The following is a 16,974-nucleotide window of genomic DNA, read 5'->3' as shown; positions in this document are numbered from 1 at the left end:
ATCTGTGGTCTCAGGCTAGGGTTAGGGTTAGACGGAGGAGGAACCTATAGTTGGTGTCTTTGATGGGCAGTTTGTTGCATCTGATCCACTTGTCGTGCTCCGGCTCGTGTCTCTCCACCCAGTATCCTGTGATGGGACTTCCACCGTCCTCGTCGGGCTCGTACCAGGACAAGGTCAGCGAGTCCTTGGCGATGTCTGAGGGCTCCAGCTTGTACGGAGCTCCGGGAGTGTCTGAAGGACAGAGTTCACTTTCATTTACCCAGCAAAGCAATGAAAGAACATATTACAAAGTAAAAGCAAGGTTCTACATTTATTAGGGATGCGCTGACACTGGTATCCGTACTGACACTGGTATCCGCACTGACACTGGTATCCGTACTGACACTGGTATCCGCACTGACACTGGTATCTGTACTGATACTGATATCTGTACTGATACTGGTATCCGCACTGACACTGGTATCGGTACTGATACTGGTATCTGTACTGACACTGGTATCTGTACTGATACTGGTATCCGCACTGACACTGGTATCGGTACTGACACTGGTATCGGTACTGACACTGATATCTGTACTGATACTAGTATCCGCACTGACACTGGTATCCGCACTGACACTGGTATCTGTACTGATACTGGTATCTGTACTGATACTAGTATCAAGTATTGTACTGAGCATAGGATAACACACTGATACCTGTATCGGTATCAATACCAGTGTCTGGTGTCGATACCAATATTCAATACCGATATCAGATATTGGTACCAATACCGGGGTGGAGGACTCTACTTGTATATGGGCCAATACACGACATCGATACTGGTTGTGTCTGTGTGTGCAATTGTACAATGTTTGTTCAAATTTGTGTTTGTACAGCAGTGAAAGTTTTGAAGTAGTGCCGTATGAAGCACTGTGTTTCTGTACACTGTGTATCTGTACACTGTGCATCAGCTGAGCTGAGCTGAGCTGGGCTGAGCTGAGCTGAGCTGAGCCAGTCACGTGACCTCACCGAAGGGGTATCTGGCGATGATGGATGGGTGCTCGGCCGGCGGGCCGACGCCAAACTGGTTCTCAGCGAAGACTCTGAAGACGTACTCCTTGAACCGGACCAGGCCCACGGCCTTGTAGCCCGTCTGCTTGACGGTGGAGGAGAGGCGGTGCCAGATCTCACTGTCGGCCGCTCGCCGCTCCACCAGGTAGTTGGTCACCCTGGAGCCGCCGTCGTCGCGCGGAGGGTTCCAGGCCAGCAGGCAGGTCTCGTTGGTGATCTCCGAGATGTCAAAGGCGGCGGGAGGGCCGGGCTTGTCTGCGGGACGGATCGATATATCGATTGGTTGCTCAATCCATGACCGATCAGTGACATTATTCAGTCAGTCGCTGCACCAAGACTCATCGAAACACATCAACACATCAACACACATCAACACAACACTTTACACTTTTAATCTCAAATAGAATGCACATTATGACTGCAATTCCCTTCACCTCCTCCATCTAGAAAGTGATTTGGTGTGGCATGTACGAAGATCCATGGACCGACGCACTTGTCTATCTGCCACATCTGGAGGTTTTATATACTTATATATATATATGCAGTAAATACTCACACACATATACATACATACATACACACATATACAGGAGAACGCAATGAGTGTCCTTGTAGTGCAACGATTGGATGCGGAGCGTGGAGGCTGTGTTGGGGGTGAAGGTCAGAAGGTCAGGAGGTCAGAAGGTCAGGATGTCAGGAGGTCAGAAGGTCAGGAAGTTAGAAGGTCAGAAGGTTAGAAGGTCAGGAGGTTAGAAGGTCAGGTCAGGAGGTTAGAAGGTCAGGAGGTCAGAAGGTTAGAAGGTCAGGAGGTTAGAAGGTCAGGAGGTTAGAAAGTCAGGAGGTTAGAAGGTTAGAAGGTCAGGAGGTCAGAAGGTCAGGAGATCAGAAGGTTAGAAGGTCAGGAGGTCAGAAGGTTAGAAGGTCAGGAGATCAGGAGGTTAGAAGGTCAGAAGGTCAGAAGGTCAGGAGGTCACTCACCCAGGATGTTGACGTCGACGGTGGCGGTGGCTCGGCCGCTGCTGTTGGTTGCCTCGATGATGTAGGTGGAGCTGTCGTCCCTCTTGGTCTTGGCGATGGTGACGGTGGAGTGACCCGGCACGGTGTCCATGCTCACCCGCTCGTCCGCCTTCAGCACCAGGTCGGCCTTGGTCCACTTGACCCGCGGCTCCGGCTTCCCCGTCACCTCGGCGGGGAGTTCGATCTTACTGCCGGCCTTCGCAGTCAGACCTGCCAGCAGCTTGGCATCCAGCATGATCTCTGGAGGCTCTGTGGGGGGTGGGGGGGATGAGGAGGAGGAGGAGCGGGAGAAGCAGGAGGAAGTGGAGGAGGAAAAGAGGGAGGAGGAGGAAGAGGGAGGAGGAGAAGGAGGAGGAGGAGGAGAGGGAGGAGGAAGAGGAGGAGGAGGAGGAGCAGGAGGAGAATCAGAGTCTGCAGCTTTACAATGCAGAATCTCACATTCATTGAATTCAAAGGTTTGAAAGTCACTGGAAAAACCTGGACGAACTTTACTGCTCCACAAAAGCTTGTTTATTGTTTATTGTTGTTGTTTATTGTTGTTGTTTATTGTTTATTGTTGCTGCTACAATCACAGCTGTCGTCCATGTCCTCTCACATCGTTGTTTCATCCGTGTCAGAAATTAGCAGGAATGCTAAAAGCGCTAGCGCAGTGTTGATGTGTTGGAACCTTCAGCCAAAGAACCGGGTCCAGTTCTAAAGCTGGTCCCGCCGGTTCTGGACTCTGTCTTACCTTTTGGGTCCACAGCCTGGATCTCGTCGGTGGCCTTGCAGGGCGCGCCAGCCCCCAGGCGGTTGAGGGCCCGGACCCTGTAGGCGTACCACTGGCCCTCCGTCAGACCGGTCACCTGGACCTTGAGGTCCGGCACCAGGTCCCCGCAGGCCTCCCACTTGTCGCTTCCTCTCTGGCAGCGGTCTACGTTGTAGCCGCGGATCCCTGAGCCGCCGTCGTACCTGGGCGGCTCCCAGGTGAGGAAGATGCTGCTGGCTGACTTGTCCCTCCAGCGCAGGTTCTCCGGGGGGTCGGGGACGGCTGCAGGGGCGGAACCACAGGGGTCAGTGGCCCATAGTGTCGGGTTCATTCCTCTGTAGACAGCCGGTCATTGTGAACACCGAGGCTGAACCACCAGCTGACACACCCGTACTGAAGAGACAGACAGGCAGGCAGGCAGGCAGACAGGCAGGCAGACAGGCAGGCAGAGAGACAGACAGGCAGGCAGGCAGGCAGGCAGACAGACAGACAGACAGACAGAGAGACAGACAGGAAGGCAGACAGACAGACAGACAGGCAGGCAGGCAGACAGACAGACAGGCAGGCAGGCAGGCAGGCAGAGAGACAGACAGGCAGGCAGGCAGACAGACAGGCAGGCAGACAGACAGGCAGGCAGGCAGGCAGGCAGACAGACAGACAGACAGACAGGCAGAGAGACAGACAGGAAGGCAGACAGACAGACAGACAGACAGGCAGGCAGGCAGACAGACAGACAGACAGACAGGCAGGCAGGCAGGCAGAGAGACAGACAGACAGACAGACAGGCAGACAGACAGACAGACAGACAGGCAGGCAGGCAGGCAGGCAGACAGATAGAGAAAAATATATGGAAGAGGAAGAGGAGGTGGTGGAGGAGGAAGAGGAGGAGGAGGTAAAGGAGGAGGAAGAGGAGGAGGAAGAGGAGGAGGAGGGGCAGCAGCAGGAGGAGGAGCAGAGCTGGGACTCACTGGCAGGAGAGGAGACGTTGATGGGCTCGTCGATGTACGCCGGCTCTCCAGGGCCGCACTTGTTGACGGCGGTGACTCGGAACAGATACTCCTTCCCCTCGACCACGTCACTGACCGAAAACTCCTGGTCCTGGATACCAGTAACCACCTGAGAACATCAGGGAGGGTGGTCAGAGGAGGAGAAAGAGGAGGTGGAGGAGGAGGGGGTGGAGGGGGTGATGGAGGAGTTAAGGAGGAGCAGGAGGAGGAGCAGATGAGCGTCCTCTGGTGTCTGCATCTACTCCAGGTTTGTCCTGCACACTGTCGCCCCGTGCTGCTCTGGAGGTTCACTTGGTTTCCTCCTGATTGTGCAAAGAGGTTTCGAGACTCCCTTGGCAGTGATTTAGTGCTGTACAAATTTGATGTTCTGGTTCCAGGCGGTTCCAGGTGGAACACACGGTGGTCGGGTCTGGACCTTAGCTCTCGTACCTTGACCCAGGTCTTGCGGGACACGTCCCTCTTCTCCACCTGGTACCCGGTCAGCGGGCTGCCTCCGTCGTGCTCGGGGGCCTCCCAGCTCAGATGGACCTGCTGCCGGGTCACCTCCAGAACCTTCAGGTCCCTGGGAGCGCTGGGGGCGGCTAGTGGGGCAGAGCAGCACACGGAACACTGGGTCAGACCCCACAGGCAGGGGGCGCCATCACACAAAGCAGAAGCAGAAGAATGTGGAAGAAACACGCTGCGTTTCCAAAACCCTCAGAACCCAAAGCCCAGCTCAGAAGAACCTCTCACACTCTCATCAGCTGCTTTCTCACACGGATCACAGAGAGGAACATCGTGTGACCTACGGGGTCACGTGACCGGTTGACTGACCAGTGAAAACGGCGCGTAATGATTGGACGGTAGAGGACACGGAATATTTTTTACAAGTCAGCAAAGTGAAAATGTGACGGGCCGAGGTTTGGACAGAACTACGGCTTCGATGCTTCGCATCGTTCAGTGGAACTCCTGCACATCGCTGCCATGGAAACGCAGCTCCAGATTGTGGAGAAAAATCATCTTCAAGTCGCACTTTAGATTGATTATGATCAATACTGTCGTCATTGTCAGTTGTCATTGTGAATATTTTGATATTTCCTCATGGTGTTGTTGTGGATGTTTCTTTCTTTCAGAAAAATAAAATGATTCGACTCCTTTCATACCTTTGTGTTGCATTGACATCAATGAACTATAATGTATAGAGAGTCAGTCAGTCAGTCAGTCAATGCGTGTCTCACCGATGACGCTGACTTCGACCTCTCCGCTGACGGAGGTCACGTCGTTCTCCAGCTGCAGGGTGTAGCAGCCGCGGTCGGGCCGCACGCTCGGCGCCACCGTCAGCTCGGTGAAGGTGGACCTCGTGGCGACGGAGACGCGCTCGTCGCCCGCCGCCGTCAGCTCCTTGTCACCAAAGGTCCACCTGGCGACGGGGGCGGGGTAGCCGCTGACCGGGACCCGGATGGTGAGCGGCTGAGGCACAATCACCTCCAGCCCGTCTTTGAAGGCACTGAGGTCAAAGGTCGGAGCAACTGAGACCCGTCGGAGGGGAAGAGAAAGAAAAAGAAGATCATGTGAAGTGAAACGGAACCTTGGAGAAACCAACGAGACGATGCCCTCTCATCCAGAACCAAACCCACTCATCCAGAACCAAACCCTTTCATCCAGAACCAAACCCTGTCACCCTCTCACCCTTTCATCCAGAACCAAACCCACTCATCAAGAACCAAACCCTTTCATCCAGAACCAAACCCTCTCACCCTCTCACCCTCTCATCCAGAACCAAACCGTCTCATCCAGAACCAAACCGTCTCATCCAGAACCAAACCCTCTCACCCTCTCACCCTCTCACCCTCTCATCCAGAACCAAACAGTCAAATGAATGTGATTGCTTCTCACAGTGCAGGTCGTCAGCAAGCAGCGGTCCAATGATGTTGGACGGCTCCGACACCCCGGCGGCGTTCTCGGCAAACACTCTGTAGTTGTACTTGGCTCCGTACTTCAGACCCGATACCTGAGGGCGGTTCCAGGACACTTTGGTGAGTTTTGGTGGGGAAGGAATCGATGGACGGATCGGCCGATCGAAGCGCTCACCTTGTAGAAGAGGTCGGGACAGAGGCGAGCGTTGCAGCGCAGCCACTTGTCGGAGGCGTCCTCGCTGCGCTCCACAATGTAGCCGGTGATCATGCTGCCGCCGGTCCTGAGAGGCGTCTCCCAGCTCAGCTGCACCGAGCTCTTGTTCTGGTCCTGCCAGGACAGGTTCTGAGGAGGACTGGGAGGCTCTGCACAGGACCAACAAAGACATCATCAAAGCTCCAGAGCGGCGGAGGAAAACCTGTTTGTTTGGAGGGTGGGGCTCACCGATGGGGTCCATGATCTTGACGGGCCTGGAGGCGGCGCTGGGTTTCCCCTCGCCGGCCTTGTTCTCGGCCTTCACCCTGAAGATGTACTCTTTGTTCTCGATGACGTCGTTGATGACGGCGCTGAGCTCGTCAGCTCTGGTCACCTGGACGGGGGACCACTTGACCGAGGTCCTGTCACGCAGCTCCACAATGTAGGAGGTGATGGGAGAACCACCGTCCGACTGGGGGGTCTCCCAGGAGACACTGCAGCCAAACTTGGTGACGTTCCCCACGATGACGTTCTGCGGAGCGTCGGGAACGTCTGCAAACGGAGTCAAGGGTTGAGCGAGAACGTGTCTGGGAACCAGAGCGTTCTTTTGGAGAACCACTTGGGGTCCACTTACCGAACTTGTTCTTGGCCTGAACTGGTTTGTCCGTCTCCACCGCTGGTCCGCTGCCTACCCGGTTCCTGGCGCAGACCCTGAACAGATACATGGAGTCCCGCTGCAGTCCGCTCACCGTGTACTCGGGACTCTCGGCCTGGTCCGTGGCCAGCGTCCAGGTCTTGCGCTTCACGTCTCGCCTCTCCACCACGTAGCCAATCACCTTGCTGCCACCGTCGCTCTCTGGCTCCTCCCACGCCAGGCTGACCTCGCCATCGGCTGTGTCCACCACCTGCAGGTTCTTCACGGGTCCCGGGACGTCTGGAGGAGGAGCGACCGAGTGTTCAGGGCTCATGCACATCTTTATCTTTAAGACATCATGTTAAAATTCATGGTGTTTCTATTTATATACTTCCTGGTTCATCTGCCAGCAGTCTGTGACCTGTCAAAAATCTCCCCATTTCTGTTCGATTACCTGAGCTTTTTCTTCTTCTCACACAGTGAGAGTCAACTGGGGAGACACTACCACCACCGTGTTCACATGGAGACCAGGGCAGGAACTCACCGATGACCTCCAGGTTGATGAAGGCCTCGGCCTCGCCGTGCTTGTTCTTGATGATGACCTTGTAGCGGCCCTCGTCGGCCTTGACTGGGTCCTTGAGGCGGTACTCTGTGCGGTCGGTGGAGGTGTGGATGTTGTCCTTGGGGAGGCTGAGGCCTTTGTACTGCCAGTCGGCCTTGGCCTGTGGGTAGGCACCGTAGGGCACGACCATGACCATGGGCTTCCTGGCGTCCGTCACGTAGTTCTGGTCTGTGGTCTTGATCTGGGGCACAGCTGGGAGAGACAGCGGACAGTCACCAACTGCCACCTGCAGGACCTCCATCGGGACTTCCATTGGCGCCAGTCCTGGTTCCTACCTGCCAGCTCCAGCTTGGCCTTGGCGTCCTTGTCCTTTGCGACGATCCTGTACTCTCCCTGGTCTCGGGGTCTGATCTCGCACACCTGCAGCCGGTGGACTTTGCCCTCGCTCATCATCTGGTACTTGTCTCCTTGGACCACAGGCATGTTGTTGCGCAGCCACTTCACCTCCACCCTGTCCTTGTTCAGCTCCACCTCGAACACCACGTCGGTGCCGGGAGCCTCGAACGCATCCTGCGGCGGTCTGACGATCTCCACCGGGATCTCTGAGGGGATCACATTCACACCGAGGTGAGTAGAGCTGAGGTCAAAGCCTCCAGTTTTCCCACCACAGAACATTACACCACAGACCTTCAACAAAGAGCCGGGCTCTGGATCTCTTGTCCTCCACACCGCAGGCGTATTCACACTCGTCGTCGGGTCGGCACTCCTTGATGCGCAGGGTGCAGAGCTTCCCATCTTTCTCAAGTGTGTATCTGCAACGGAAGGGCAAGTCAAAAAAGACAGTGAGTTTATGGAGCCAACCACCCAACACTTGCACCTTCTGCAAAACCTGCTTGAAGCTTCAGCAGGAACTTCTGGGGGTTTTCAAAGAGTTGAAGGTCCCACTGCCAAACGCCCTCCACCAGTGTTCCCAGTAACCAGTCTGCACCTCTTCTGCTACTCTGTTTCTCACACAGCGTCTACAGACGGCAGCCCTCTGTGATGTCACAAAGAGCACCAATGCTTTGTAAACTGACCCCCACACCTCCTTCTCCCAGCCCAGTTGGGTGCGGGCTCCGCTAATCGTTTTTGTCCCCTTCCAGTAATTTGGAAGGAAGGTATGACAAGGAAATTAGTTTCAACAGAAAGTTTGCAAACACAGGGCTAAATGCTTTCTCGAGGTAAACATGTCAGGCTGCTCCACTGCAGTCCAGGATAGAGGTCTGAGATGTAAGACTGGGCACACGTTCCTCAGACACGTACCTGGGTCCTTCTCTGATCTCACGTCCATTCCTGTACCACTTGACGTCGGCTTTCTCTTTGGTCAGCTTACAGGTGAACTCGGCGTCCTCGAACTCGGCGATGGTCTGGTCCTTGAGCTGGACAGAAAAGTCTGTGGGCGCCTCGCTGATGACCAGCTCAGCAGTGGACTTGCTGTCTCCAGCCACAGCCGTGTACTCGCCCTCGTCGGAAAGCGTGCAGTCCTTGATGGTGAGCGTGTGCTTGTCCTTGTCCACCCGGTAGACCACACGCTTGTCGAGGGTCACTTCCTGGCCGCCCTTCAGCCACCTCAGGGTGGCTTTGGGCCGGTTGACCTTGCAGGAGAAGCTGACAGTGTTCTTCTCCTGTGTGTCGATGTCCTCCAGAGGAACAACGATCCTCAGACTCTCCTCTGAAGAGTAAAGACCACCACAGGAGATCAGAACTGACAGTTTGCCGATAGTCCCCAGAGTTTACTGGCACTCACTCACCTTTGACAGACAGATTGCAGGAGCTCTTGGCGTGCTCTCCTCTATGATTGGTCACGCCGATGCTAAAGTTGGCTTCATCTCCCTTCTGGGCGTCTTTGATCCTCAGGGAGAAGACGTTGTCCCTCTGGACCATCATGTACTTGCTGCTCTCGAACACCGTCTCCTCGTTCTTCAGCCACTTGGCCTTGGCACTGTCTGTGTTGACCTCGCAGTTCAGGACCACTTCCTGTCCTTCCCGGGCCTCTGTGTCCTTCAGCGGCGTCACAATCTTTAGTTTCTCTGCGGGAGAATACGCAGTCATAGTTGCACTCTGGGAACTCTCAGTCAGAAGCAACACATACATATAGAGGTACAGAAAAATTGGGTGTAGCCAATCAGACAAGGAAGTTTCAGCGGTAACGTGTTTGAATGTCATTCTGTTTTCAGACTCAGCCGGACTGGAAGAGATGTCTTTGATACTTATGATTAGGGATGCACCGATACCGATAACAGTTTAACAGTGATAACGAGTATCAGTACAAATACCTACTCGTACTTGGTGATACCTCGACGCCAAAACCAGTTATATATCCATGTAAGTGACAGTTGTGTTAAATTAGTTTTGCACAGCAGTGAAACTTGTGACAGTCACCCTGTTCTCGAAGAACATGCTGAGGAATGTTGTTCAAATAACACAACGTGAAAAAATAGTTAAGTAATTCTATAATGTGTAATTAAATTGTGTAAATGAATCAATAAATTATTATCAAGTACTTGGTATCGGTATTGGTAAGTTCTGAAATGCCAGTAGTCGTTGAGTTATGACGACATCCACTAATGAATCCAGGACTTACCCAGCACGGTGAGCTCGGCGCTGGCTCGTGTGGTTCCGATCATCACCACGTACCCGCCCTCGTCCCTCAGCTCAGACTTCCTGATGACCAGCGTCCTTCTCTTGCCATCGCTGACCAGCTGGTATCTGTCCCCGGCCTGCAGCTCCTGCTCGTCCTTCAGCCACCTCACTTCGAAGGTCTCCTTGGAGACGGAGCAGGTGAACTCGGCCTTCTCGCCCTCCACCACCTCCTGGCTCTGAGGCCGTGAGATGAACTCAGCGGCCAGTTCTGGGGCGGGGAGGCAGAAAGTGGAAGTGAGGTGGAGTGCGGAGAATCTAGCGGAATCTTTTCGGACTGAACGACCTTCACGGTGTCTCACCGTTGATCTTGAGGCTCCCGGTGGTCTTGACGCTGGCACTCAGCTGGCAGGTGTACTGTCCGGCGTCGGCCATCTTCAGGTCCCTGATGAGGAGGATTCTCCTCTTGCCGTCCACCATCTGCTCGTAGCGCCCGCCCTCGGGCAGCTCCTGGTCTCCGAAGTACCAGGTGACATCAGCCTCTGGCTTGGACACCTCGCAGATGAGCTTCACGCTGTCTGTCTCTGTTCCCTCCACGTTGGACAGGTTTTTGGTGAATCTGGCCTCCTCCTCTGCAAGTGAGACAGACGACCATAGTGAGCCACCTCCACCAGGACCGGGCACCAGGACTCAAGGGTTGTCACGGCGTTCCTCACCGACAACGGTCAGCATGCCGGAGGACTTGGAGGTCCTGGCGTCACATTCGTACTCGGCCTCATCGTCAAACACCGACTTGTGCACGATGAGGATGTGTTGGCGGCCCTGGGCGATAATTTCGTACTTTTTCCCCTTTCTGATTTCACTTCCATCCTTAAACCAGCGGACCTGGAGGGCAGCAGGGCAGGGGAAGGTGTCACATGACATTAAAGCTACAGTTCACCCAGAGGCCCCAGGGCTCCTCCTCACCTTGATGTTGTCCCTGGAGACTTCACACTCAAACCGGGCAGTTTCCTTCTCCCGGACCTCCACGTCATGGAGGGGCTTGGTGAACTCCACGTGTGGTGCTGCAGACACACAAACAGCAGATTAACAGCGGTGGTCTGAACCAGGGACCCGGCGGTAGTTTTCCAAACCCCTGTACTTACGCTCAACGCTGAGGAAGCAGGACGTCTTGAAGTCTTTGGCGTCGCAAGTGTACGACCTGGAGTCGTCCGGGGTGCAGTCGTGGATGAGCAGCGCCCTCTTGAGGCCGTCCACGATCATCTCGTACTTCTTGGTCTTGCGGATCTCCTGTCCATCTCGGAACCATTGCACCTCTGCGTTCTCCCTGGAGACTTCACACTCCAAGGTGGCGGTGGCCTCCTCCTCCACGGTCTGGTCCTCCAGAGGCTTGGTGAACTCCACCGCCGGCTCTGAAAACCAGCAGCACACAGTCAGGATTCAGACTCAGCCCCAACCAATCACAACCTAGGAAAGAGTCACAAAGCTTGGAAACAGCATCAGCCTGGTGATTCTCCTCCATCTGGACATCTGTTTAGGATCCGGGTCTTGTTTTTGCAGGTCCCTCTGGTCAGGACCTGCGCTGAGGACCTGAGAAGGTTCTGGAGTTGACGGGGGAGTCTCACCTCTGACGTTGAGACTGGCCTCCGTCTGGAAGTCTTTGGCAGTGAGCTTCACCTGTCCAGCTTGGCTCAGCTGGACGTCCCTCAGCGTGGCGCTGTGGACTTTACCCTCGGCCTTCAGCACCACCTGCCAGAACACACAAGAAGCTCAAAGAAGCTCCAGAACGTCACGTTCATCACTCAGGTCTGGAATTGGTCCCCTCAGATGGTTTTGCCCTCAGCTGATGCTGTCAGGCAGGTCAAGGTGTTTGAGCTGTAAGGCTGTGGGTTCTTCCCCTCCTGATCGCTGGTCTTCTGACAGGTGCCTGGTCTGCCTTGCTCAGCTGACAGCTCAACAGACAGAGGCAGCTGCTTCACCCGCCCCAGCCCCTGACCCCCCCCCCCCCCCACACACGATTTAAACAGCGTGACCTTTGACCGTTTTGGCTGATTTTATCACATGACCCTCGGACTGTAAGTCACACTGAGGAATTCAGCTCTTCTTCTATTTCTGAGGGAGACGTGTTTACAGCAGCGGCTCTGAGAAGAAGATGAAAACATTCACATTATTAAACATTCACAGGGACCAAAGTCTCATCGTTCATTCACTTTCAATAAAGAGGGAGGGATTATTGATGGTTATTATTGTTATTTAGAGTATTTGTTGTTCAAGCAGCTGAACTGATTCAAAACAATGTTTTGCGTTGAGAACTGACAGAACTGACAGAACTGACAGTCATTCTTCTCTTAGTTTTCTCCTTTTAAGAGTTAAATATTTTGTTTTTTTATGTTGTGACGGCGCCTGCTGCTGGTATTCTTGCATCAGTACAACAGTTCAGTCCAAACAGGAAACAGCTGACTTGCAAGTCTTCCAATGACAAACAGGCTCTGTCGTACCGGCAGTCAGTGAATTCACAGTGTTTTACAGACTTTTATGTGTCTTTACACAAGCTAATGAGCTAATGAGCTAACGAGGCACCTGGCTTCCCACTGTAAAACCATCCACACACACACACACACACACACACACACACACACAGCTGCTGTTGAGAAACAGTTGCTCTCCCTTCTTCTGCCTTGTGTGAACGTTTATTAATTGACACTCAATAAAGTTACACTGCAGACTGAAAATAGGATTGCGAGTTTCACCGACGGTTTCAGCCGTACAAATATCAGCCTGAACTCAGTAAAGTGGAAAGACCAGCGGCGTTAATGTACGATGTAATATTTTAAAAGCCGAGCTTCAGTGTTTGACAGGTGTGATCTCATGTTGTGGTGTCAGGTCGCCGCTGGAGTTTGCTGTCGTAACGCCGTGAGAGTGGCACTTGCACAACAAGCGGCGGCGGCGGTCACGAGACCTCTGGAGAACCTCACACTTTCTCCGTTTACATCCCATCATCAAACTAATCCCCCTTTTTATGAGCGGGCGTGTTTCCACGAGGCCTCCGTCGCTCGCTGCCTCCCGGGGTAGGGGTTAGGGTTCGGGGTACGGGTTAGCGCTCAGCGCTTCCAGCTCTGCTAGGGAACACTGAGCAGCGGCAGGAGAACGAGGAGCCGTGGTGCAGGGCTGTCAGGAGCTCCTGTTGCCACCTGCCCTGCTGCTCAGACCTCCAGCTGCTGTTAAAAATAACCCTGCCCAGGAACAAGAACGCTTGCACGGCAGAACAGCCTCCCAGCGCCTGCGTTATCAGGGAAGCAGGATCGAGTGCTCGGCCCTTATATGAAGACGTGAAGCGTGCGAGCGGCAGCGGCGGCGGCTGGCGTCAACAGGAAGTGAAGCGTGCGACGGTCCAGGTGGTGGAACTCACTCTGTCACTGGGCTCCAGCTTGGTCCCGGCCAGGAACCATTCGACGGCGATGCCCTCGTAGGACAGCTCGCACTGGAAGGTGGCGGTCTCGCCGGCAGTCACCGTGGCGTCCTGCAGTTCCTGCGTCAGGCTGATGAGCCGGGCTGGGGGGCAGAGAGAAGACATGGCGTAAATTCCTCCGCTGGATCAACTAGATCCCACGCTCGGGTAGATCCTAAACCCAGACTTCCTTCCACCAGAGTCCCTCAGCGGCGGCTGCTGGTCCGCATGCTGGCTGAGCTGAAGGCTCAACTGAGGCCGGCCGCTGTGGGACTGGTCGCTGGGGTCGGCCTCATTAGCATACTGGGGAGGGGGGGGGTGCCGCTGAGGCATGGACGTGAGGGGGCGCCGCTCGCTCCCGCTGCCTGCCAATCACAGCCCCGGCGGTGATTCTAGATAAGGCATGCGGCTTCTAAAATAACCAGAGGAGCCCCATTGGCCCATAGCCCACTTCTCTGTGTGGGGGGGGGGGGGGGGGGTGTCAATCTGCTCCCGTCAATCAGCCAGGACGCTGCAAACTTCCAGGAAAAGGAGAATGTGGATGTTACCCAACCAAGTCCAGGGACCCGGAGCCACCCCTCCAGGTGGACTCGGAGGGCCGAGGCCTCGGATTCAGCGGCCGCAGCAAGAATTTACAGCCGCCTGCTTGGGATGTTGGAGCGACCAGACACAGAGTTTTACTGCAAGTCAGTCAGTCAGTCAGAGGTTTACAACCTGCACAACCGTCTGAGACTAACAACCAAAGCACAGTGGGGGACTTTGCAGGACTTGGTAGGGCAAGAACCAGACTTCACATCTTTAAACTCTCACAGCCTCACAGCAGAGCGGTGAGGGGGTTTGAATCCCAGGGCCTTTCTGTGTAGGATGTTCACCCTGTATCTGTGTGGGTTCTCTCAGTTCTATCTGGGTTCTCTCTAGACCGGGGCTCAGCAACCTTTCCCAGTCAGAACCGTTTGGATCCGTTTCCCCCAGAACAGAACACTGGGAATAAATAAAATGAAATTGAACTGCATTTAACGTTTGTTTTCTCTTTCTTTTTGTGCCTTGTTGTATAAACGGCAACCAAAGCGCTGTCTGCCATGAAATCACACTGACCTGCAGCCGGGGGGCGTCGTACTGCCTCTTTAAGAGGGGGACGGAGACCTGAGGCTGCGGGGTTCGGAAGAAGCCGATGCGTCGTTGGAAATTAAACGTCCCGTGATCGACGTTTGCAGCAACGCCTTCAGGGAGCGAAGCCACAGCGCCACCATGAGGCCTGGCGTGAGTACTGTGCAGCGTTTCCGTCTACATGCGGATGTTTTTGGAGACGGCTTCTCGGAATCTCTCTTTTTTTTCAATTGCTTTTCTTTCTTTACCCCCGGCGCTGCAGGGAGCCGACGCAGAGGTGCGAACCCTCGGCTCCGAGTCTCTGCATGTGGGGTGAACTGGGAACTCTGAACTGGGAACTCTGAACTGGGAACTCTAAACGGTCCGCAGTTGTGTGTGTGTGTGAGTGTGAATAAGAGTGACTTTTCCAGAGTGTGGCCCCGCCCACTCCTCCCTATAAAAGCTGTGATTGGTTCCAGCAGGAGGAGGCGGGTCTTAAGAGGATTTGGCGGATGGGTCTTGGATCCTGGCAGGTCAGACTTGAACCAACCAATCAGGGCCACGCAGCACCTTCAGAGGCAGTGCGGTATTGTGGGGGAGAGAGGCGTCACCTTTGACCCTGAGCTGAGCCGAGGACTTGGCGTTGGCCGCAGCAAAGTCCACGCTTCCTGCCATGTCCTTCCTGCAGTTGAAGAGGATCAGCACGCGTCGGGTTCCCTCCTCCTTCACCTCCACGTCCTGGGACACAGAGACAGGAGTTCAGAGGCTGGCATAGGTGGGGCGGGTCTGCGCTGCCCGGGGGGCGGAGCTGAGCGGCGTTCTCACAGCAGACGGGTGCAGCGTCTCGCCCTTCAGTTTCCAGGTGGCGTGGACGTCCTCCTCCGAGATCTCCGTCTCAAACTTGGCCGTCTCCGTCTCGGTCACCTCCACGCTGTAGAGCGGCCGCACCACCTTGATCTCCCGCTCTGCAGGCGGGCGTTCCACAGAGAGGTCGCAGAGGTCACAGAGAGGTCGCAGAGATCAGAGCAGACAGAAAAGCAGTGAGGATGGAGAAGATCAGCACGAGACAGCATGGACACGCCAGGGGAATTCCAGGTAGGAGGTTCAGCAAGCTCCCAGTATTCCCAGTAGAATACCCCATACAGGGGTCGGGTACTGGGAAAATATCTGCCACGGCACCGGTACCAGTTGTAGATGTATGTATATGACAGTTTTCAATTTGTGTGTGAATGTTGTTCAAATAACAGACCTTTCTGTAATGTGCAATAAGTACTCGGCACCGGTCAACACTGAAATGCAAGCACTCGGGTTCTGCGTGTTCTGCTTGTTCTGTCAAAAAGTGGTACCGGGTGCATCGCAGCATGTCCGTTAGAGTCCGTTTATCCCAGCAGGGGGCGACATTTGGCAGCAGCGTAGGCTGAACGCTGAACACTGAGTGGAAAAAGAAGGAAACTCTGGGTTTGGGTTCAGCTTCACAGACTGGGAGTCCAGTTAAACCTGAAACCAGAACCAAACCCGAACAGGAAACACAGAGTTTGCCTCAATTTCACCAGCGAACCCACTTCCTGGAACCCCCATCATCATCATCATCATCGTCATCATCATCATCATCATCATCATCACCATCATCATCAGCTCCAGAAAACAACATTTTACAGTTTGTAAAATGAAAAACAAAGATACAAAAAGAACCGAGTGCAAACAAAAGCAGGAGGAAGTTTGTACAGAGAATTTGTTGCTGAGATGATTTGGAATCAGAGTTTAATTCTGAATCCCGACTGATGAAATTCAATCATTGATCATTTGAACATACGAGGCTGACAGTCAGCTCTATCTCGTCTCCACACAGACACAAACAGGTGGGAGGAGCCTCGGCGCAGGGGGCCGGTGGTGGGCGGGGCCTGAGTCCTGGCGGGAGGCCCGGCAGCGGTTACCTTCGACTGCGAGGTCGGCCGTGGTTCTGTCGCTGCCGCAGTCGCAGCTGTAGGAGGCGGCGTCGTTATGGGCCACCTTCCTGATGTGCAGCAGCCGCTTCCTGCCGTCGGCCTGGAGGGACAGGTTCTTGGAGGGGAAGACCTCCACGCCGCCTCTGAACCAGGTGACCTCGCCGGTGGCTCGGCTCAGCTCGCAGGACAGGACGGCCTCGTCCTTCTCCACTGCCGTGTAGTTCTGCAGCTTGGCTGTGAAGTACAGGTCGCCCTCTGGAGGGGGGAGGAGCCACCGCAACCACGAGGACAACCGCCACGACAACGACACACAACGACAACAACGTAAGTGGACACACAGAGAACAGACGACAAGGCAGCGATGTGGTCACTAAGAAGGGGGCGTTGGCTAAGTCCAGGTCCAGCAGGTGGCTGGTACTGACCCAGCACGGTGAGCAAGGCATCGCAGCTGCGGCCCAGGGCCTCCACCCTGATCTGGGACGTGTCGTCCAACGCCACCTCCTTGAAGGCCAGCGTGTGGACCTTCTGCTGGTCCGTCATGTGCACCACCTTGCTGGGGTGCAGCCGCACGCCGTTCTTGTACCAGACCACCGGCACGTCGGCATGAGACAGCTCCACGCTGAACTCAGCCGTCTCCCGTTCCTTCACCGTCACGTCCCGGATTGGCTTGACAAAGTCCAGGCGGATCCCTTGACCCGGGCGAGGACAGACAGACAGGAAGACAGACAGGAAGACAACAGGCAGACAGGAAGACAGGAAGACAACA

At 54.8% G+C, this 16,974-nt stretch overlaps 2 protein-coding genes across 6 annotated transcripts in view; one reads left to right on the top strand and one right to left on the bottom strand.

The window, feature by feature from the left end:
- Window positions 1-16,974, bottom strand: part of ttn.2 (titin, tandem duplicate 2) — a 157,592-nt gene that overhangs the window by 73,543 nt on the left and 67,075 nt on the right. For 4 of the 5 annotated variants that reach the window (XM_076015835.1, XM_076015834.1, XM_076015836.1 and 1 more), the window contains 25 exons: window positions 15,088-15,227; window positions 14,874-15,000; window positions 13,138-13,280; window positions 11,354-11,477; window positions 10,874-11,140; window positions 10,695-10,792; window positions 10,445-10,613; window positions 10,091-10,360; window positions 9,733-9,999; window positions 8,900-9,178; window positions 8,412-8,820; window positions 7,797-7,921; window positions 7,445-7,711; window positions 7,092-7,361; window positions 6,548-6,847; window positions 6,163-6,465; window positions 5,896-6,083; window positions 5,701-5,815; window positions 5,043-5,333; window positions 4,255-4,406; window positions 3,787-3,934; window positions 2,801-3,100; window positions 2,032-2,319; window positions 1,012-1,308; window positions 45-231 (listed from right to left, as the gene is read on the bottom strand). In XM_076015835.1, the coding sequence (XP_075871950.1) occupies window positions 45-231; window positions 1,012-1,308; window positions 2,032-2,319; window positions 2,801-3,100; window positions 3,787-3,934; window positions 4,255-4,406; window positions 5,043-5,333; window positions 5,701-5,815; window positions 5,896-6,083; window positions 6,163-6,465; window positions 6,548-6,847; window positions 7,092-7,361; window positions 7,445-7,711; window positions 7,797-7,921; window positions 8,412-8,820; window positions 8,900-9,178; window positions 9,733-9,999; window positions 10,091-10,360; window positions 10,445-10,613; window positions 10,695-10,792; window positions 10,874-11,140; window positions 11,354-11,477; window positions 13,138-13,280; window positions 14,874-15,000; window positions 15,088-15,227 (5,524 nt within the window). Of the gene's footprint in view, window positions 1-44; window positions 232-1,011; window positions 1,309-2,031; window positions 2,320-2,800; window positions 3,101-3,786; window positions 3,935-4,254; window positions 4,407-5,042; window positions 5,334-5,700; window positions 5,816-5,895; window positions 6,084-6,162; window positions 6,466-6,547; window positions 6,848-7,091; window positions 7,362-7,444; window positions 7,712-7,796; window positions 7,922-8,411; window positions 8,821-8,899; window positions 9,179-9,732; window positions 10,000-10,090; window positions 10,361-10,444; window positions 10,614-10,694; window positions 10,793-10,873; window positions 11,141-11,353; window positions 11,478-13,137; window positions 13,281-14,873; window positions 15,001-15,087; window positions 15,228-16,196; window positions 16,464-16,630; window positions 16,898-16,974 lie in introns of all 5 variants that reach the window. The other variant, XM_076015838.1, reaches the window with a different exon arrangement.
- LOC142881515 (thrombospondin-type laminin G domain and EAR repeat-containing protein-like) overlaps window positions 1-16,974 on the top strand; it is a 132,945-nt gene that overhangs the window by 94,408 nt on the left and 21,563 nt on the right. The window lies entirely within an intron of this gene.

Source organism: Nelusetta ayraudi, unplaced genomic scaffold, assembly GCF_046127955.1.
Source record: "Nelusetta ayraudi isolate G7.1 ecotype Tasmania unplaced genomic scaffold, CSIRO-AGI_Nayr_v1 ptg000200l, whole genome shotgun sequence".
Classification (NCBI taxonomy): domain Eukaryota; kingdom Metazoa; phylum Chordata; class Actinopteri; order Tetraodontiformes; family Monacanthidae; genus Nelusetta; species Nelusetta ayraudi.
The sequence above is the reverse complement of the archived record's forward strand: the minus strand, read 5'-3'. Positions and strand labels throughout refer to the sequence as shown.